We start from the raw sequence: 23294 nt of genomic DNA, 5'->3' as shown, positions 1-23294 counted from the left end.
TGTGCCTCAGGGATCTGTTTTGGGACCCCTACTCATTGTGATTTTTATAAATGACCTGGATGAGGAAGTGGAGGGATGAGTTAGTAAACTTGCTGATGACACAAAAGTTGGGGGTGTTGTAGATAGTGTGGAGGGCTGTCAGAGGTTACAGCTGGACATTGATAGGATGCAAAACTGGGCTGAGAAGTGGCAGATGGAGTTCAACCCAGATAAGTGTGCAGTGGTTCATTTTGGTAGGTCAAATATGATAGTAGAATATAGTATTTAAGGTAAGACTCTTGGCAGTGTGGAGGATCAGAGGGATCTTAGGGTCCAAGTCCATAGGACACTCAAAGAAGCGGCACAGGTTGACTTTGTAGTTAAGAAAGCATTGACTTTCATCAATCGTGGGATTGAGTTTAAGAGCTGAGACGTAATGTTGCAGCTATATAGGACCCCGGTCAGACCCCATAGTATGATGTTGTGCCCTTCTCTGAAACTTGGCTGAAGGATGGCTGCCATAGGGAGCTGAATATCCAAGGATATACGGTGAATCGGAAAGATAGGTTAGTAGGCAGAAGGGGTGGTGTGACACTGTTTATAAGAAATAATATTAAATCATTAGAAAGGGATGACATAGGATCGGAAGGTGTAGAGTCTCTGTGGGTTGAGTTAAGAAACGGCAAGGGTGAAAGGACCCAAATGGTAGTTGTACATAGGCCTCCAAACAGCAGCCAGGATGTGGAAATTACAATGGCATGACAGTGGAACTGGCCAAAGTTGTCTGGAGAGGGACACTATCAGGAAGGACAGCAGAGTAGCAATGCCTGGAGTTTCTGAGAAAAATGAGGGAAGTGCAAGACAGATGTATTCCAAATAAGAAGAAATTTTCGAATGGAAGAAGGATACTACCTTGGCTGACAAGTGAAGTCAGAGCCAAAGTAGAAGTAAAAGAGAGGGTTCACAAGGAAGCCAAAGCTAGTGGGAAGGTAGAGGATTGGGAAGCTTTAAACTTGTAGAAGGAAACTAAGAAGGTAATTAGGAAGGAAAAGATGAATTATGAAAGGAAGCTAGTGACTAATATCGAAGAAGATACTGAAAGCATTTTCAAGTATATAAAGGATAAAAGAGAGTTGAGGGTAGATATAAGACCAGTAGAAAATGACGCTAGAGATATTGTAATGAGAGATGCAGAGGAACTGAATGCGTATTTTGCATCAGTCTTCACAGTGAAAGACATCTACAGTATACTGAACATTCAAGAGTGTCAGGGAAGTGAATTATGTGCAGTGAAAATTATGACTGAGAAGGTGAGGGTGGAAGCTTAATGGTCTGAGGGTGGATAAATCTCCTGGACCTGATGGAATGCACCCTCGGGTTCTGAAGGAAGTAGCTGGAGGCACATGACAAGATAGGCCAAAGCCAGAATGGTTTCCTGTAAGGAAAATCCTGCCTGACTAACCTACTGCAATTTTTTGAGGAAATTACAAGCAGGGTAGACAAAGGAGATGCAGTAGACATGGTGTACTTGGATTTTCACAAGGCCTTTGACAAGGTGGCACACATTAGGCTGCTTAGCAAGCTAAGAACTCATGGAATTGCAGGGAAGTTACTTGCATGGATATAGCATTAGCTGATCAGCAGAAAACAGAGAGTGGGAATAAAGGGATCCTATTCTGGCTGCCTGCCGGTTACCAGTAGAGTTTCACGGAGGTCGGTGTTGGGACTGCTGCTTTTTAGAATGTACGTCAATGATTTGGACTGTGCGATTAATGGATTTGTGGCTAAATTTGCCGATGATACAAAGATAGGTGGAGGAGCGGGTAGTGTTGAGGAAACCAAGATCCTTAGATAGTTTAGAGGAATGGGCAAAGAAATGGCAAATGAAATACAATATTGGAAAGTGTATGGTCATGCACTTTGGTTGAAGAAATAAACGGGCAGACTATTATTTAGATGGGGGCGAACTCAAAATGCAGAGATGCAAAGGGACTTGGGAGTCCTTGTGCAGGATACCTTAAAGGTTAATCTCCAGGTTGAGCCAGTGGTGAAGGCGGCGAATGCAATGTTAGACCATAAGACCATAAGACAAAGGAGCAGAAGTCGGCCATTCGGCCCATTGAGTCTGCTCCGCCATTTTATCATGAGCTGATCCATTCTCCCATTTAGTCCCATCCCCCCGCCTTCTCACCATAACCTTTGATGCCCTGGCTACTCAGATACCTACCAGGGACCTCTTGATGTTGGCACTCATTTCTAGAGGTATAGAGACCAAACTTGGAGCACTGTGTGTAGTTTTGGGCTCTACTGACATTGGAGTGGGTTCAGAGAAGATTCATGAGGATGATTCCAGGAATGAAAGGATTCAGCTGGATCACTAAGGCACATTTTAACAGGATGCACCACGAGCTTCACCCAGGGGTGGTACACTTGGCGGCATAACCAAGTTCTCAGACAGCTGGCATCAATCTTGGAACAGAGGCGAATCACCACAAGTGCTCTCCCACAAACATCGGCAGGAAATGTCCACATTACACGATTTGTACCAGCAGGACAACCTCCAGAGCACCATACAACATCAAAAGATGTAAGCATTCTGCAGGTTGCTTGGGATTGGAAAATGGATGTAGACTTGGAAAAAAAGCTTGTATTTCCCCCAGACATTGCAGCTACAACACTCCGGCCAGACATGGTCCTGTGGTCCACAACAGCCGAGCAGGCATATGTTGTGGAATTGACAGTACCATGGGAAGATGGTGTCGAAGAAGCTTATGAGAGGGAAAAGACCAAGTACTCTGAACTGGCAACTGTAGCTGCCCAGAATGGCTGGAAGACCAAGATTTTCCCTGTAGAAGTGGGATGTGGGGGATTTGTTACTACATCTACGACCAGTCTATTGAAGAAGATGGGGGTGAGGGGTCACTCCCTCTAACAAGCAATCAAGTCCTTATCAAATGCGGCAGAAGAAAGCAGCAATTGGATTTGGATTAAAAGGAAAGACAACTGGGCTGCAAGATGAAGACAGGAAGGTATGGAACTGAGGGGGGTGTACCTAGGATGCCAGGTAGTACTGTTGAGCCCTCTGGAGACGTCGTGGGCTTATCAACGAAAGAAGGAGGGTGCCCACCTGATGACCCCGATGACGTACCTACCCTCCCTCCTTGTCACCACTCCAAACCCACTGCCAACATCAAGAGTGCCAACTTACCATAGGGATTGAAACATCAAATCCTAGTAGCTCTACTGAGGAACATCTGTTAACTCTTGGGCAGTATTCCCTGGAGTCAGGAGAATGATAGGGGGATCTCATAGAAACATTCTGAATGTTAAAAGGCCTGAACAGATTAGATATGGTAAAGTTACTTCCAATGGTAGGGGATTCAAGGACAAGTGGGCACGACTTCAGGATTGAAGGATGTCCATTTAGAACAGAGATATGGAGAAATTACTTTAATCAGAGGGTGGTAAATCTGTGTAATTTGTTGCCACGAGCGGCGGTGGAGGCTAAGTCATTGGGTGTATTTAAGGCAGAGATAGATAGGTTCTTGATTAGCCAGGGCATCAAAGGGTATGGGGAGAAGGCAGGGGAGTGGGATAACTGGAAGAATTGGATCAGCCCATGATTGAATGGCAAAGCAGACTCAATGGGCTGAATAGCCGACTTCTGCTCCTATATCTTATGGTATACATCGCTCCTGATAAATGTCCCCAGTGGACAGTAGGGAGACTCCTATGATCCTCGCTGCTGTTCTCACAGTCCTCTGTAGGGACTTCTGGCCTGATGCTCGACTGTTCCCATACCAGATGAAGATGTAACTTGTCAGGATGCTTTCAATTATGCTCCTTTAAAACACTTTTAAGATGGGGGGCGAGGAGACTTGCTTGCCTCAATCTTAGGAAGTGGAGGCGCTGTTGTTTTACCGTAAGTTTGAGAAAAAGCAGTATCTCCCAGTGGCCCCCGATCCACTTCCCATTCCCATTCTGATATGTCAATGCATGGCCTCCTCCACTGTCATGATGATGCCACACCTAGGTTGGAGGAACAGCACCTTGCATTCAGTTTGGGTGGCCTCCAACCTGATGGCATGAACATTGATTTCTCAAACTTTCGTTAATGCCCTCACCTCATTCCTTCACCATTTCCCTTCCCCTTTTCCCTCTGTCACCTTACCTCCTTGCCCACCCATTGCCTCCATCTGGTGCTCCTTCCCCTTTTTCTTTCTTCCATGGCTTTCTGTCTCATTCACCAATCAACCTCTCAGTTCTTTACTTCAGCCTTACTCCTCCAGCTTTCACCTGTCTCCTTGTATTTTTCTCTCTCCTCTCTCCCCACCTTTTAAATTTACTCATCAGCTTTTTTCTCCAATCCTGCCGAAGGGTTTCAGCCCGAAACATCGACTGTACTCTTTTTCTAGATGCTGCCTGGCTTGCTGAGTGCCTCTAGCAGTTTGTGTGTGTTGCTCGGATTTTCAGCATCTGCAGAATTTCTCTTGTTAGGGAGTGAAACATCGTGGTCACTTAAGTGCAGTGTAGACTTGTAATCTGTAATTCTTTGAATTAACAGGGGAGGGGGAGATATATACGGCTAGCAGCACAATTGTAGTGAACTCTCTTGGTATATAAAACTGTCTTCAGTTCACTTAAATGACTCAGTCATTGGTGAACAATAGGATGGCACTGCTAAAGCATTCATATACCAGTTCTTATTAATGTAATAAATTGACATTGTATTGTAATATCACTGATGATCATCTGAAAATTAATTTCTTTCAGTTCTAAATTATTTTATGTCTTTCAGGGGTTCATCCTCTAGAGTATTTCAATCAATTTGGTCCACTGCAAATGGAGATGGTCCTGGATCAGCTTTGAAAAACCAAATAGAAAATGGTGGAACTTCAAATAGCATGGGGATTTCTGAATATTATGAAGAAAACTCTCAGACATTGACAGAAAAAGGAAAAGCCGATGAATTTTATCAAGGATTTCAAAGGTTTAATCTTTCAGAACCATGGATTTCCATGCTTAATAAAGATACTGACCTGTGCGATTCTCAAGCCAGTAATGTCACATCTGTAGTGAGAAATGACACTGTGCCTCAAAAAGAAGAGTTTTCCTTGCAGTCCAAGGAATTTGATTGCTGCTTACAAAATTATGAGGAAGTTGAGAGGGGAGTTTCCAATTTTAATATACGTAGCTTCCCTAATAATACAAATACATGCAAAGAACACTACAAAATTGACCAATTTAGAGAGAATAAAGTTGGAGGATTTGGGATCAAAGATTGTACCCGGAATTCAGAAAATATATACAATTCATGTGTTGGTGATACGTGGGGCAAAGTGTTGCAGGAGAAACAACTAATTCAAAAAGGACGTGAAGATTTCAGTGCCAGTTCTTTGAAGAAAAACTCCTCTGTTTCACGAATGGATTTCCATAGCTTGCAGTTTCCCAAGAAGAATGGCTTTATTGCTGATGTCAACAGAAAACCTGCTTTTGACTTTCCAAAACATCGAAACCATGCTCGTATGTTTCGAGACAATTTTGAGAATCATTGTGAAAAGTTGAATCAGAGTTGTTTAGATGGTCTTGCTAGGTCATCTGAATATATTAATTTGACAAAGGTTATGCCACATAGGAGTGAATATGGCCCTCATTCTTCCCAAAGTAACCTGCTATGGTCTGATAGCAACACAATGAACCCCACTGCTGAACCTAGTCCTGTGTTTAAGAAAGATGGCAACATTATTCCAACAACTTCAGAAACATCAATTATATCTGCTGTAAGTAGCAGGTCTCCAATACAGTTGCCAATATCTGGTGTTTTTCAACCTAATTATTATCATCCAGCAGCTCCAGTGGAATCCTTGAGGCAAGATGAATGTCTCAGGTTTTCTAGTGGTAATATCAGTGATTGGAATTCATCCAGTGTTGTTGGTAAAATACAAGAGCCTGGTACAATACTTAATATTGATTCTTCAGCTGCCAGAGATGATCAACATCAAAAACATTCTGTTGGATTTGGTACCAGTTGGACATCACATCACAATGTTGGTAACGATGAGCCAGTTAAATATTTTAGATATTCTAATAAACATGGATACAATAACAACAGGGATGACAAGGCAGGACGCAAAAATATATATCCACATCCTTTGAACTCTGGACCTTTTGGACAAAACCACCAACAGTGTAATGGTTACCGCAGACAACATGAGCAAGATAATAGCAATATATCTGATTTCATTAATCATTCTTTCTTACCCACATTCCCATTCATGATGTCTGATTTTAAGCAAAATCAGAACTTCTCCCAGTTTGGCCCCCATGGATTTCCTTCAGGTTTTTCTTTTCCTCATACAACATTTCCATTCCCTGAGTTAATTGACTTTTTTCATTATGATGACTTTAATCATTTACATCCTTTTATAAATGATTTTTTTGGCGGAGATATGACCACACCCTACTTTGGATTTGGATTTCCACCACCATTTTCCAAATACAGACCTATGAAGAATCGTAGTGGCCCAGCAAATGAACTTCACATTCGATTGGAAGAATGTTATGAACAGTGGCGGGCTTTGGAAAAAGAGAGAAAAAAGGTAAAGGAGGAGTTAATCTCCACTTCTGCCTGTATTATTTAACTTTATTTCTTTGTACTTGATAGAATAGCCATTAAATTCTTTTCATAGCAATGTAGTCAAAACAGCTCTATAGGGTGAAATACAAGTGACTCTACAGATGGTGGAAATCCAGAGCAGGATACACACAATGCTAGAGGAACTCAACAGATAAGGCAGCAGCTGTGGATGGATATAAACAGTTGGCATTTCAGGCAGAAACCCTTCATCAGAGCTGGAAAGAGAGGGGGGCAGAAGCCAGAATAAGAAAGTGGAGTACAAGCTGGTCAGTGATGAGTGAAATCAAGGGAGGGGAAGGTGGATGGAGGTGGGGGAATGAAATGAGAAGCTAGGCGGTGATTGGTGGAAGAGATAAGGTTTGAAGTAAAAGGAATCCATAGGAGAGGACAGTTGATCATGTGTTATGGGGAAGGAGGAGGGGTACCAGAGGGAGGTGATGGTTAGGTGAGAAATTGGCGGAAGTTAGAGAATTGATGTTCACAACCATCAGGTTGAAGAGTAGCCAGAAGGATACCTCCTCCAACCTGAGAATGGCCTCATTTTGACTATGGAGGAGGCCATGGACTAACATATGGAAATGGGAAGTAGCATTTAAATGGGTGGCCACCAGGTAATCCCACCTTTTGTGGCGGACAGTGAGAAGATGCTTGTATGGTGGTCCCCCAATCAATGTCAGGTGTCACCAGTGTAGAGGAGGCCACACCTGGAGCATTGGATACAGTGGATGACCCCGACAAGTTTCAGGTGAAGTGTTGCCTCACCTGGAAGGACTGTTTTGGAGTCCGAATGGTGGTGAGAGAGGAGGTGTAGGGGCAGGTTTAACACTTCTCTTGCTTGCAGGGGTAAGCGCCAGGAGGGCGATCAGTGGGGAGGGACGAGAGGACAAAAAAGTCATATAGACTGATCCTTGCAAAAATCGGAGAGTTGGGGAAGGGAAAATGGTATTTAGTGATAGGATCTCATAGAAGATGGTGAAAATTACAGAGAATGATGTGCTCGATGCCAAGGCTCGTGGGGTAGTAGGTAAGGAGAAGGGAACTCTATCTTTGTTATGGTGGTGAGGGCAGATGTTCAGGAAATGGAGGAGACATGGGTGAGGGCAGCACTAATGGTAGGGTTAGAGAAACTCCGTCCTTTGAAGGATGAGAACATCTCAGATAACTTTCCCACAATGAATGTTAGGTTGACTGATCTGTATTTTCATGGCTTGTCCTTGTAGCTTTCCTTAAACAAAGGTTCATCATTGGACACTCTTCAGTCTTCTAGAATCTCATTTTTTGCTAATGATGATACAGATCTTTCTGTCAGGGCCTCAGCCATTTCATCCCTACAATCCCACAATGTTCTAGGAATCATTCGATCAGACCCTAGGTACTTATCCACCTTTGTGTGCTTTAAGACTGGCAGCACCTTTTTTGTAATGTGTTTCAAGGCATTACTATTTTCTTCACTGAATTCCCTAGCTTCTATGACGTTCTTCATGAAAATGCAGATGTAAAGATATTCATTTAAGTCTTTGCCCCTCTCCTGTGACCCCACACATGAAATGCCACATTGATCCATGGAAGGCCCTATTTTCTCCGTAGTTTCCTTTTTGCTCTTAATATACTTACAGAATCTCTAAGATTCTCCTTTACCCTAGTCCAAAGCTATCTTGTGTTTTCCCCTCGTAAATGTACCTCTACAAGGAATTCTCTTGATTCTAGCAGTTGTGGCTTCACTATAGCAGTTACTTGCAGTTTTTCATTTGTAATTTTCTAATTCAATAACATTGGCAAATTTTACTTTTGTACATTTTTTACTACAAAATTATAATAGGCATATAGGGAAAACAGTAATGATTTAATCTTTCCTCTTTGATTTTTTAACAGACTGAAGCTGAGCTTGCGAGAAATTTTCCTGGAAAGCGAGTGTCCAGTTCAAACAATACTCCTATACCTCGCCTGCCTTCCAATCCTTCAAGAGTAGATCGTTTAATTGTTGATCAGTTACGTGAACAAGCAAGGGTAAGTTTGCTTTTAGAGTTGTTTTTGAATCTTTTTACCCAAAATTTGTATTTTTATTCATTTTCTTCATCTTTTATTGAATACACAGTAGAATTTACATTTTTTGTCTATATTAAGCATATACAGTTATTTTAAATCAGCTAAAATAAGGGTAGAAGACACATCATTAAAAAGTCCACATAATTTGATGCCTTTGGATTTGACCCAGCCCTGTGCTATTATTCAGGAAAAAAAATGATAAATCTTTTTTTTTGTACCAGAAATATTTATTCTTTCAGGTTTCTCTTTCTCGTGCAGCACAATTGCATATTGTGGGCTCAAATCTATTAACTGTCACAGACGTTTGTTAATAATAAATACTATTTTCAACAGTTTTGTAGTTTATTTCTGTTTTTAAATAACTTTCTTTGACTATGCTATTGATAAATCCTACAGGCTATTCTGAATTTTCTGATAAAATGATTGGGGGTATGAAAGGTCCTAAGTCACTTCTTCACTATTGTTTTGCCATGTTCACCTTTTCATTTTGAAAATAGCACCTCTATGATGCTGTGTTTTTTTTATAAATTGTTCTCAAAGAATATTACGTTAGTTTGTTCAATTTGTAGCAATGATACTTTCTCCTATGTATCCTGCTTTTTATTTTTATTGAAAGATTAAAGTGGGTGAAACATAGAAACAACAGATGTGCTTCATTGATGAAAAGATGCATTTCAAGATATTATTTTCTTTTGACTGCTTTATCTGCAGGAAAGATGAGAAAATTTATAAACAATGTCATTTTTCAATCTGTGGTTGAAATGCTAATAAGATTTTTTTTGTTGGACCCCCCCCACTGAGATTTGTACACTGAATCCCAAATTAAATTGCATCAGATATCCTTTATTTATAGTCTCATAATTTTAAAAATTGTCATTGAATGCAATGTAAGCTGGGTGAACAAAATGGATTGGCATTGAGGAACAGCTTGGAAGAAAGGATTCTCAGTCTGAGTTGAAGTAAGATTTCAGCCCATTGACTAATTTCTGTATTTCCTCATTTATTGGTATCTTAGGGTTTTTGGTTCTCTTTATTGATAGATATATGTATGGTAAGACAACTTGTAAATAAGTAAATTGGATTTGTTTTAAGATTAATATTTGAATGGACACCATAAGACCAACTTGTAAAACACATAAGACCAAACAAAACACTGGTCACACAAGAGACTGCAGATGCCAGAATCCAGAGCAAAAAACAAATGGAGGAACTCCACCTGTTAAGCAGCATCTGTGAACACAAAGTTGATGCATCAGAATTGAGTATGGATGGATGGTGGTGATTATAAAGTGGTGAGAGGTGAAAGTGCTGGGCAGCGCAGGGGAAGCCTGTGTGGATGGGTGTAAGGTGATAGACAGATAGAAACGGGAAAAGTGAATAAATGTAGAATGCACCTTGGGGACCAGTGGAAGCGGGAGAGAAACACACAAAGCATTTGTTACCTAAAATTGAAAAATTCAATGGTAACATCATTTGGGTTGGAGGCTACCCGAATGGAATATGAAGTACTTTTCTTCCAGGTTATGTTTGGCCTCTGTTCACTATGGTAGAGGGGAATCTATGTTTCCTGAAAAAGGAGAACATTTTAGAGATTCTGGGACGGAGAAACTGAAAGGGATGGCCTCAGTAGAGTTATTGCAGGCATCAGTGGATAGTTTGTCTCCTTAGCTGGAGACAGGTGCAGAACATGAGAGAAGTGCCAGAAATAGTCCAAGTGAATTGGAAGGCAGAGTGGAAGTTTGTAGCATAGGTAAATAAATTGACAAGTTCCACATGAGTGTAGGAAACAGTGTTAATGTATTCATTGACGTAATGGAAGAAGAGCTTGGATGGGGTACCAGTGGCCCATGTAAGACCCCAGGGCTACATTTGATTTGTAGAATGTATGAGGAGTCAAAAGAGAAATTGTTGAGGGGGAGAACAAGTTCAGACAGATGGATGAGAGTATTAGCGGTAATGAAATTACTATAAATGTAGTGATTACCACTGTTTCAGGCCTGCATTCCTGATAAAAACGAGTTAAAAAAAAATCTCCTAACTCTGGTTCCACTCTCCCCTATTTTCAGTAGTTGTTCAATAACGTCTATGCATATTTACCTTTTCAAAACCATTCATAAATTTGTGGAACTCTAATACATTGTTTCATTCTCTGAAAACAACTTCAACTTCCACATCCTCTTCTGTGGGAATGGTCTGATTATTTTTTTATGCAGCTTATGCAAGATGTTGAGGCAATTTCAGAAATACGAATTGAACAGGGAACTAAGCATAACTAGCATTTTATAAAAATCATATTGTCCTGCTTTTCTACTCTTTTAATAATTTTTTTTATTTGTCTTATTTTGTTTCACAATCATCATAGATTTTTGTGAATTTATCTCGTAGATCTTTTAACTATTCCTCTATAGAACTAAATGACACTAATAATGTGTTCCCAGCCTGTTCAAAGATTCTGGCCTTTTTCTGTAATTTTCACTCAATTTTGTCTATAGCTTCTGGCAAATTAGATTATTGTCTCACTTTTCTTACTTCCCACACATAGTAATCCTTGGATGTGGTTCTGTAAAAGTCTGGTAAAAATAGCTTTTTGATATGATGAGGTATTTTTTTCAGGTTGCTGTTTGTTTAACTGAAGGCCATAAAAAAAACTTTATGGATTACTACTTATTGTACTTCCCAGAAATACATTCTCCATCAGGACTAATATATTCATTAAGAATTGTCTGTGACTTTATATTTGATGTTTGAATTGCATGGCAGGTCTACACTTTGCTTGGCAAAATGGAACGTCTCCAAAGTTCTCCAGTCCATGCTAATATATCTACAGCTCTCGATTGTCATTTGGAAGCTATTCGTTTCACACAAGCACGTCGTAAAGATGAAATAATTAATGCAGCAAATCGTCAGAGACAAGGAGCACCTCGTTACAATGATGACAAGGGTAACTAGTTCACAATGTATTAGTTCCAGGTGTACATAAGGATGACTACAATATAAATAAAATAGAAGTGATTGTTTGTATAAGCTTTCTTTCTTGTTTAATTTCCAGTACCAAAAGAACATCACCATGGCAAAATACCTAGGAAACCCAACAGCAATGATTAGTCAGATGCAACTCATGACATTTGGGAACATCATCTAAATAATTCTGTCACTGACTTCCTTTCTCTCTGTGAGATCAGGGGTTAAGGGTGAAAGCTGAGCTATTTAAGGGGAATATGAGGGGAACTTCGCACAGTAGTGTGAGTGTGTAGAATAAGTGGCTAATGGAAGTAGTGGTTTGATTTCAACATTTAAGGGAATTTTGATTAAGTACATGAATAAGAGGGGCATGGAGCTGTATGGTCCAATTGCCAGTTGATGCGACAAGGCAGAAAAATAGTTCAGCATGGAATTGGGCTGAAGGGCCTGTTTTTATGCTGTAGTGGTCCATGGGTCTATTACCCTAAGCTAATCCCTTGTGGTAAATTGGTTTATTACAGTGAAAAACTTTGTTTTGCATGTGATTCATACAGATCATTTCATTACAACAGTGCATTGAGATAGTACAAGGGAAAACAATCTGCCTACACGATGTCCATATTCCTCCATCCTTAGCATGTTCATCAGCCCGTTAAAGAGCCTCTATCATAGTTGTTTGTACTACACCCCCAGGTGGTGCATTCCAGGGACACACCACTCTGTGTAATAAAAAAATAACCTGCCCCACATATCTCCTTTGTAATTACACCCCCCGCCTTAAATGCATGTCCTCTGGTATTAGACATTTTTTCAACCCTGGGGAAAAAGATACTGGGTGTCTACTATATCTGTGCTTCTCATTATCTTAACTTCTATTAAGTCTTCCCTGTGCTCTATTACTCCTGAGAAATAACCCAAGTTTGCCAAATCTCTTATAGCACGTGCCTCTCTAATCCAGGCAGTAGTCTGATAAACCACTTTTGCATCCTCTCCAAAGTTTCCACATCCTTCCTATAATGGGTTAACCAGAATTGAATGCTGTATCCTAGTTGTAGCCTAACCAGAGTTTTATAAACCTATAACATAACATCCTGACTATTGAACTCAAAGCCTCAACTAAGGTGAGCGTTACCTCTCTTTACCATTCTACAAACCTGTGCAGCAGCTTAACCTGTGCATATAAAAGTGGTTCATAATGTACACAGTGATTTACTAAATAAACATGGATCCACACAATTTGCTTCTGCATATTATCTATCTACTTTTACACATACAAAGGGTGCCTCTGAAGTATTGTAAAATTTGGCAAAGTTTGGTACAGATCACTCTATGCTACAGATGTAGAAACATAGAAAACAGATGCAGGAGTAGGCCATTCGGCCCTTCGAGCCTACAACGCCATTCAGTATGGTCATGGCTGATCATCCAACTCAGAACCCTGTACCAGCCTTCCCTCCATACCCCCTGATCCCTTTAGCCACAAGGGCCATATCTAACCCTCTTAAATGTAGCCAATGAACTGGCCTCAACTATTTCCTGTGGCAGAGAATTCCACAGATTCACCACTCTCTGTGTGAAGAAGTTTTTTCTAATCTCAGTCCTAAAAGGTTTCCCCTTTATCCTCAAACTGTGACCCCTCGTTCTGGACTTCCCCAACATCGGGAACAATCTTCCTGCATCTAGCCTGTCCAATCCCTTTAGGATTTTATACGTTTCAATCAGATCCCCCCTCAACCTTCTAAATTCCAACGAGTATAAGCCTAGTTCATCCAGTCTTTCATCATATGAAAGTCCTGCCATCCCAGGAATCAATCTGGTGAACCTTCTTTGTACTCCCTCTATGGCAAGGATGTCTTTCCCCAGATTAGGGGACCAAAACTGCACACAATACTCCAGCTGTGGTCTCACCAAGGCCTTGTACAACTGCAGTAGTATCTCCCTGCTCCTGTACTCGAATCCTCTTGCTATAAATGCCAGCATACCATTCGCCTTTTTCACTGCCTGCTGTACCTGCATGCCCACTTTCAATGACTGGTGTATAATGACACCCAGGTCTCATTGCACCTCCCCTTTTCCTAATTGGCCACCATTCAGATAATCTGTTTTCCTGTTTTTGCCACCAAAGTGGATAACTTCACATTTATCCACATTAAACTGCATCTGCCATGAATTTGCCCACTCACCTAACCTATCCAAGTCACTCTGCATCCTCCTCACAGCTAACACTGCCGCCCAGCTTCATGTCATCTGCAAGCTTGGAGATGCTGCAGTTAATTCCGTCGTCTAAGTCATTAATATATATTGCAAACAACTGGGGTCCCAGCACTGAGCCTTGCGGTACCCCACTAGTCACTGCCTGCCATTCTGAAAAGGTCCCGTTTATTCCCACTCTTTGCTTCCTGTCTGCCAACCAATTCTCTATCCACATCAATACCTTACCCCCAATACTGTGCTTTAAATTTGCACACTAATCTGTGGGACCTTGTCAAAAGCCTTTTGAAAATCCAAATATACCACATCCACTGGTTCTCCCCATCCACTCTACTAGTTACATCCTCAAAAAATTCTGTGAGATTCGTCAGACATGATTTTCCTTTCACAAATCCATGCTGACTTTGTCCGATGATTTCACCGCTTTCCAAATGTGCTGTTATTACATCTTTGATAATTGACTCTAGCAGTTTCCCCACCACCAATGTTAGGCTAACCGGTCTGTAATTCCCTGGTTTCTCTCTCCCTCCTTTTTTAAAAAGTGGGGTTACATTAGCCACCCTCCAATCCTCAGGAACTAGTCCAGAATCTAAAGAGTTTTGAAAAATTATCACTAATGCATCCACTATTTCTTGGGCTACTTCCTTAAGCACTCTGGGATGCAGACCATCTGGCCCTGGGGATTTATCTGCCTTCAGTCCCTTCAATTTACCTAACACCACTTCCCTACTAACATGTATTTCCCTCAGTTCCTCCATCTCACTGGACCCTCTATCCCATACTATTTCCGGAAGATTATTTATGTCCTCCTTATGTGTTAATATTTGAATATATTTGACTTCTCAAGCAATTTTGCTTCATTGTTTCGCCTTAATATATACTGTCCATAGATGATTTCTAATTCTGTCTCGATGTGTTAAGATATATTTATTGCTTATTTTGGTTTTCAGATGTTTTGGCTCTGGCAGCTGCCATTAAGGATCTCACCATTTCAACACGAAAGGCTCGCACTGCTCTCTGGTGTGCTCTGCAGATGACCTTACCAGAAATTTCCCTGGGAGCTTTGGTCAAGCATACTGAAATTGAAAAAGCACTAAAGGAGTTGTGTCAAGGAGGTGCTACCAGAAATGAAGATGAAGTAGTCATTGAAGAGAAAAAAAATGAAGTCTGAATCAGATCATTCTGGATGTGCAGCAATAAAGAGAGAAATATGCTACAAAGAAAAGTGACACCTTAAAATGCAGCAGCTGTTGTGAATTGTGTTATGGTATATTTCAAACAGTGGGTGGAGTCTTCAAAGTAGTATTGTTTGTATTGTGTTAATTCTAAGATTAACAATAAACCACCTATTTAAATAATTTGGTTATCTGAGTGGTAAGGGAAAGCTGCAATCTGAGAAGAGATTGGAAGAGGAATATGGAAATGATAACTTGGGTTATTGGTGTCTAACAAAATCTTAATTGTTGTTTTCAGTCATTTCAGTAAAAAAAATTGTCATGTTCTTTTTGCAGCATTGAACCATTTCTGCTGCTTTTGGTATAAATTCTTTCTGAAATTTAGGCTCTATTGTACATTGTCAGATGATAATCATGCAGTTCAGAAGATCGCACCAAATTTTGTGTGTAAGTGAAGAGGAATTAAATAATGCTGTCTATTTTCTTATTGATGAAATAAGAATGTGAAATTTAGTGAATAAGAAATGAAATTCAGAGTCTCTGACAATGCAAAAAATATGTAGTACTGTTAGTAATTTTATGTATCACCTATATGAGTTTGGTTTTGTCACAGCTAAGTTCTGTAAAGAAACTTTGTCATTTACCCCATTATCTAAAATGCAGTATAATTTCTCCTATATTTAGGTTTTTGAAACAATTAATGAATGTTTTACAGTTATGTAGTATATTCTTAATTACTGCTTTAGGTTATAGAAAAGTTATTGGAAACTGCAAAAAAAAACCTGATCAGGTTTGATAAGTGCCAATGACAGAGACATATAAAAAAAGAACTTGTGCTGGAAATGCTTAGTTGATATATTCAATGGGGTATTTCCCATTCTAAATGATACTTTGTACATTTTCACAGGGAAAAAAAATCTTAATTTTATTTGACATGAAGTTTATTCAAATCCTAAATTTAGGTTGGGCTCTGGAACTTTGGAGCACTACTATCCATTTTCTAAATGTATTGTGTCATTTGCTAAACAGGATTCAGGAAGCTTAGGTGTTTTAAAAAAAAACAATGTTTTAAATAACTGAATACTTCCAATCATTCCTGATTACCTTTAATTCCTCTTTCTATATTGTTGAATAGTTCATATTGTAATAACACATGCAACCTCCTCAGAACCAAAAACTGGACTACTTGGCAAAGAAGATCTTGCTTATTCAATTTGCTAACAGTATTTTCATTACTCATTAATTAAGATGTTGCAGCATTATATATTTAACAGATCTATTAAATCGATTGTTCAAGGAAACTCAGTTATGTGCTTGTATGTCTAAGAACATTTTAATTACTTCTGCCAAGTACTTAAAAGTAGTCATTGGATGGACCGAATTGCCTAATTCTGCTCCTATATCTATGGTTATCCAGTTTATAACACAGTATATTATTCAGTTATATAGCTCTTTTCAGAGATAAAGAAACTGAAGAACCTCTACATGTGGCTTTAACACCTACACTTAATACTATCTTAGTATTTTCTTATTAGCTTCAGGACTCAGTTCACAAATAGCTGCATTCTTTAACTTAGGTAGGGATGTTATTATGAACAGCAGTTTTCCAGAATGTACCTAATGATGGTTAACAGCCTGTGAAACCTATGTAGCATTTACCATTTACTCGTATGATGAAAAATCCTGCTAGGAGCCTCATCTTCTCAAAATAGTTTTTACTTTGTAAACTTCCTTTGTGTGAATAGTATGATTAATAACACTTTTTAATTCTTCATAAATTGTGGATCACGAGCATGAATGTTTCATTGTGCTATCCTGCCATCTGTTGCTGGCAGGTCTTTTAACTGTGGGGCCATAACAGTAAAGCCTGATACGGTTTCAACCATATTCATATCCAGCAGCAACCCCTAGATTGTAGCCAGCTGAGATCTGTATTTTTATTCTTCTTTGTCATATAAGTAGTACTGAGATTGGTGTTCAGCTTTTCTCCGGGTGTTATGATAACTTGTTAAAGAAACTGCTCTATTTTAATTTTTAATTAAATCAATGATGGCTTTTCACCTAGATAAATAGGGATAACGACCCTAACTGCAATGGAGCCTAAACATTTTCTTCAGTGGTTTTGCCTTATCCACTTGAAAACCAGCAAAATTTTTAAACTATAGTGATGTTGTCTAAAATTAGGTTGGACTAGTAAAGTACACTAATGCAATTTCTATTGATGTCCCAATAATAGTTCCCAACTTCTTTTCAGTACACCTTAAAGATTCTACTAAAGATTTCCCTAAAATTTACTGTTGAAAACACGTCATTTTTGCTATTACAGTGTATAAAATTAGTAATTACAAATGTAAAGCTCCATAAAAGTCAAATGATATGAAAAACATTCTTCTTACTGCTATTTTTGACAGTATATGTAATGAGAGGACATTTTTGTTTGCACTTTTAGAAAAAAGTAAGTGCATTTATGTACTAGTACTGTTTATAAATAGCAGAGGAAATCTGTCATCATTCACCAATCTTTATTTGAAAAGAAATTCTTGTGTTTTGATGCAGTATAATCTGTACATTTAGAAATAACAATTTTGTGCTTGACTTGTTTGCAAGTTTTGCTTGATAAGGCAGAGGAAAAAATACGTAATGTCAAAACAGTCCATTGCAATTTTTATCATTAAGCAAATTAGGCCTATATTTAAATAAATCTTTTCTATTGACTGTTGGTTAAGTGACCAATGGTATATTTATTATTCTGCATTAATAATCTAAGACACAATGCACCCAATCTAGAATGATTTTTGTTATTCTACTAGATGTATAACTTGTATTTAGTTTGGTTGTTGAGGAGTTTGAAAATAGAAAACTGGGTGACAACTTTCATTCACTTTGTTGTAAAATCTCTCTGAAGTGGGAATATGAGATCTCAGAGCAAAAGCTGTGCTGTTCTGAATAACATCCACCAGAATCCTTTTTGTTGTTATTGGTGTGCATTGTTAGAATTTGGTTTTGATCGGATGAGAGATTTGTGATATTTATAATCTGTCCTGCCGTGGTGGAATTCATTCAATATGAAGTGTCCCCACAGTGCAATAGTTGTAATGTAGGCACTATCACTACTTTTCAGAATCCGAGGCCTGAATGATTGTGAGTGCTACATAAATTGGGGTAACTTTATTTCACCTCTTTAATTTGTATAGAATAATAATAAGAAAGAAAAAGAAATGTTACTCAGGATTAGTTCTTAGATTTACTAACCCTCTGTGGTGGAAAATATAAAAGTAGGACCTATATTTGATCTAGCAAGCACTTAATTAAGATAAAATTGCTTTTTGTAATATCAGTTAAATATTATAATTTTTAAAGCATTCCATATTTATTTTAATATTGATTCAATCTTAATTTAATTTCAGGTTTAGTATCTAATGTACTGTATTAATGGGAATATTCTTGCCAAACCTTCACAATAATCAGATTAACTGTTACTCAGGAAATATATATTTAATATTTAGTTTTGTTGGGTTGTATGTGCAAAGTATTTTCCACAAATCTAACTATGTACAGTACTAGGTTACCAAAGCTATTTTTGTTTAATGTTTATTTCTAGAATTCTGGAAAACATTTTGTGATGTAGAGCTAGTGATATGCTGGTCTTCATACATGGGCTTAGACAATCAAAAGTCTTGCATCTTAAAGCTTTGTGAATTTAGAGAAGGATTAAGATATTTATACAACTATTAATATAGGTCAAAAATTATAATTTTTTTCATCCATATGACACTACACTGTTGTCAATTTAATGCTTTTAACAAAATTTACCATGTGATCTTGTTTTTTGTAAAATGGTATTATAAAACCAGGTAGTATTTCATAGTTGTTTGTATTTGGGAAGATTACCTCAGGGAGGAATCTCTTTGGGACAATGTTATTTGTCAGAAATTATACTAGAAGGCAAAGTAGTAGCATTAAGAAACATATGAGTTTTGCATAAGCATAAAATTATATTAAAAAGGCAGCATTGATAATCTTTGGTTTTAATTCTAGCCATAAGCAACAAGTATACAAGTAAATTGTTCAAGAAGCAAGTCTTGAATTTCATTTTATATGCAACTAGATCGTGTAATTTAATGTAACAGTTTAAAAATTTTCTGTACAAAGTACATTTTTTATAACTTTATTTCCTAGGCAATACATATACATAACATTATTGACCTTTGATTCTAAATATATTTAATTAAACCAGATGAAATCATTTCAAAGCATAAACAATTTTAAATGTATAAGCAAATCATGGTTTTTGCTAAGCTTCCTTTCACAACAAAGAGCATAGAGCAATTTAGATCTGTTTGTGAGCAGATTAGGTCTAACAAGTCAGAAAGACTCATGATTTGTTTAAGACTTCATATCAACACTGATTAATGTAAGTGAATTATAGTCAAATGTTATGGATAATAGACAATGTCTCCAAGTGCTCATCCAGTTATCTCTTAAATGTGATGAGGATTTCTTCCTCCACTATATTTTAGGGAATGAATACACCCGTAAAATTCACCAATGAAGTTTTCGTCAGCTCCCCTGTAATCTTTCAAATCTAGATGTTGCCTTTCCATATGATTTTAAAAAAAAGCTCCATGCTTTTGCTTGCTTAGGCTGTTATAAGTTTATATGTGTCAATTAAATCTCACTTGGTCTCCTTTCTTCCAAAGGTAATATCTGATAGTCTCTAGAGTGATTAACCTCTGCCCTGGGAACTTCCACTGCACTTCCTCCAGTGTTATGTACTTCTGGAAGTGTGGTGACTATGCAGTACTTTGCATATAACTTAAGAGTTTATACAGTTCCAGTATAACCCTCATTTTGCATTCAATGATAAATGAAATTACTAAAATGCTGTCTTAGGCAATTTGTTTACTTGATTTGCTGCTTCTAGTGATTTGTCAACTTCCATTTATCCTGTGTCTTAGTACTAACCATTTGTTCCATCTATCTTTGATGTTTCTGTATCCAAATACTTTTATTTCTTGCTTCTCTAATTCCACATACTTTCTGATCAGTCCTGTTGCAAAGAACTTTATTGCTCTATTCGTCAACATGGTTTTAATCAATGCCTTGCAGTGAAATCCAAGTTCTTAAGAAGTTTTAACTGAACCTCCTTTTTAATCTTAATCTCTTTATTGTTAACTATTAAATCTGATTGGTACATTGAACATCTTATATTTGCCTCCATTCATTGATCAATTGATATAAAAGCTGTTTTGTACATTCAATGTTATGTAGAACTCCACTAAGTGGAGTACTTATATTGATTTATTTTTGACAAAGGAAAATGTAACATAATTTCAGTTAATAATTTAGAAAATAGTGAATATTGTTTTCTTTCTAATTGGAACACAATTACACTGTGCACATTTTGATTTTTAGTTAAACCTCCAAATTATTTATACACTCAATTCTCATCTTAAGTGTGGTTGTAATAGCAATGCTCATGCAGAAAGTAATTACAATTCAAATTTCTGATGTATAAGAAAGCCATAGGTTTTATGTATATCGTCAGTCTCAGAGAATTTTTTTTGTTTAATTAGGTTTGTTATCTCCAAATGAGGACTTTCTCCTAAATCCTTACTGAAAGCTTTTCTAATAATTGCATTAGTACTGCAAATTAAAGACTACATTCATATTTACCAATTTAATTACAAACAGGAATTTATTTTCCTTAATGCACCAGTTTTAATTGTGAATGTAACTATTTTATGATTATTTAGAGAAAAAATACATTTCTAAATTCAAAACCTAGAGCTCTCAAATTCAATTTTCATTGAACATTTCTAGGAATATATTCATCACTTACAAATAAGCAAATGCATTTATCATTCTGGTTAATCTGATTCGCATATGAAACTGGACAACTATTTTCAAATTTTGAAAAGAATTTGAATTTAAAAAGAATTTCTAAATCCACAGAAATCATTGCTGCCTTCAATAATCTAGAATACAACATGCCTTTGTATAATAGGTTTACAATTCTCATTTTTGGTATAAATTTTATGGGAATAGTTTGCTACAGATTTTAATGAAGAATTAAAGCTGCACATAAATATTTCAATGTGCAACAAAGTAACTTACATAATGAAGGGAATAAAAGATGATTTGCTCAAACATTTTTGAAATTTTAGATTTTGTTTACACAAATTTATTTTTGTAGCCATATTGGATTGTGCTTTATTAATGAATGTATTGGGTATTGTAGATCATTTTTGGGTTATCTGTATTTGTTAATTTGTATTCATGGCGTGTGTAATCCTGAATAATTTTGTTGTGCATTTTAAATAAGTTAATGTGCCTTTTACTGATTATGTTTAATGTCACACTGTTAATTCCTTGGATTCAGTAGCTTTATAAATACTCATTACTGATTGATAAATTTGTTAGTTTCTGCCAGCTATATACAGAAAATCATAGTTATATAACATATAATGCACAGCTAACAGTGTAGCATGTTCATTTTCTTAAGTGTATTTGTAGCAGTCTGGTTAAATAAAAGGCATGAGACACTGTTGCTTAATGGTACTCTTGTAAAAAATCAATCAAAATTCATTGATTGGTATGTAATGGCATGGAATGTAACTTATGCAATAACCTACATTATTGTATTCTCATCCAATGAAGGGTTTATTGTTCATGATATCATTAACTTGGATCATTGTGAGTTTGCTAACAACTTTTAGCTAATAGCTTTTAGGTGCTGGAAAGTCAGGAGGCACTTATATATACCTTTACACTTCTTAGATAGAACTGTGAATTAAATTTTATGATGAAGAGTTAGCTCGCAACACCTTTTGACCCAAAGTTGAAAACTTAAAGCATTTGTGGTACTTGTGTATTTTCCCAGATTTTTAAAAAAAGATTACTATGTTTAATCATGTCCTTTGCCTTGATCAGCAACATTAGATTTTAATTTCCAGTAAACTTGTCTAAGCTAAATGTTAGATGTTTGCCTCAAATAATACATGTTATACACGTATAGGGGAACAAATAATTTTAATGTTTTGCATAAGCAGAGGGGAACAATTTTCATAAACAAAATAACTTAAGCTTTGGATAGTCTTTTTCTCTGCACTTTCCCTGGGTGATATCATCTAGCCAATTGAACAATTCATTTTTTAAAGAATATTTTTAATTTAAATTGTATGTTTAGCCAAGGCACAACTGGAAATAAGCATGTTTCTAAATCACTGGATTTCTGAAATACCTTTATGGATTTTATATAATATAAATTCCTTCAGTTTCTTAATATAGGAGCTTACACTGAATTTTAAGTTCAATGTGCAGTCATAAACTTCTCCAATGAGGGTAAAGTGTTGGAAAAATTGTTCATGATACTAACATACCTTGAGCGACAAATGTTCTCTAGAATATTGCCAGTTTATGGCAAATAATGGGGTAAAGTATATTTGTTGATGCTTTATAATTATTATGGGAAAAGATAATATTTTTGACCTGGTTTAGAATCTTATGTGGTTGGGTTATTCTCTGGTGATGATGTACAAAGTGTGTACTTATTTTACAAGAAAGGGCAAAATCTTGATCTCAAACTTTTGGAGAAGTCAGTACACTTTATGTAGACCAGTAAAAAAGTTTTGTTAATGAATGTTGTTTAATTATAACTGTCCTGTCTTTGTGAATTACATAAAAATATTCTTTTGTTACAAATGTTTCTGAATTCAGTCTTGCTAACCAATCAAATTATTGTTAATTGCAGTCAGCCGTGGCTTTTGAGTGCTGAATTATTTTAAAGTTACAGTTTATATATTTAGAGCGTGTAGCAGCTTTGAACCTGTTTATAAACAAAAGGTTGAAAATTAGCACATTACTGGAAAGAAATAAAAAATTGAAATAGTTTGATGTTAACCTTTTTGATTGTGTTTTTATTCTTTGGCATTAAGCTTACCTGAAAATGCAACATATAAGCAAGCCGTTGTTCTTCAAGAAATGGGACAGTGATACAAGGAGCTGCTGTCTCACAATGCCAGAGGATGGGTTCAATCCTGACATTGGATGGTGCTTTTGTGAAATTTATGTGTTCTCCCTGTGACTGTGAATTTCTGCTTTTTTTTTGTTGTCACCCATATCTCAGACATTTGGTTGGTAGGTTAATTGGCTACCATAAATTGACCCAAGTTCAAATAGTGAATGGTAGATGGAATCTGTGTCCGGGGGGGGGCGGTCGTGGTGATGAGGTGGGTGGTAGTTGAAAACATGGGGAGAATTTTAAAATGTAAACAGTGTAAATG

The 23294-nt window shown here is 37.3% G+C and overlaps 1 protein-coding gene across 4 annotated transcripts in view; it reads left to right on the top strand.

Moving 5' to 3' along the window:
- The window catches only part of LOC140195569 (meiosis-specific coiled-coil domain-containing protein MEIOC-like), a 97934-nt gene extending 75023 nt beyond the window's left edge, over positions 1 to 22911 (top strand). For all 4 annotated transcript variants that reach the window (XM_072254137.1, XM_072254138.1, XM_072254139.1 and 1 more), the window contains 4 exons: positions 4778 to 6578; positions 8489 to 8623; positions 11423 to 11603; positions 14785 to 22911. In XM_072254137.1, coding sequence (XP_072110238.1) covers positions 4778 to 6578; positions 8489 to 8623; positions 11423 to 11603; positions 14785 to 15005 — 2338 coding nt within the window. In that variant the 3' untranslated portion in view covers positions 15006 to 22911. The remainder of the gene's footprint in view (positions 1 to 4777; positions 6579 to 8488; positions 8624 to 11422; positions 11604 to 14784) is intronic.
- Positions 22912 to 23294: the final 383 nt, after the last annotated feature.

This window comes from Mobula birostris, chromosome 3 (genome assembly GCF_030028105.1).
Source record: "Mobula birostris isolate sMobBir1 chromosome 3, sMobBir1.hap1, whole genome shotgun sequence".
NCBI lineage: Eukaryota > Metazoa > Chordata > Chondrichthyes > Myliobatiformes > Myliobatidae > Mobula > Mobula birostris.
Note: the sequence above shows the minus strand (reverse complement) of the source record. Positions and strands in the feature narration are given on the sequence as shown.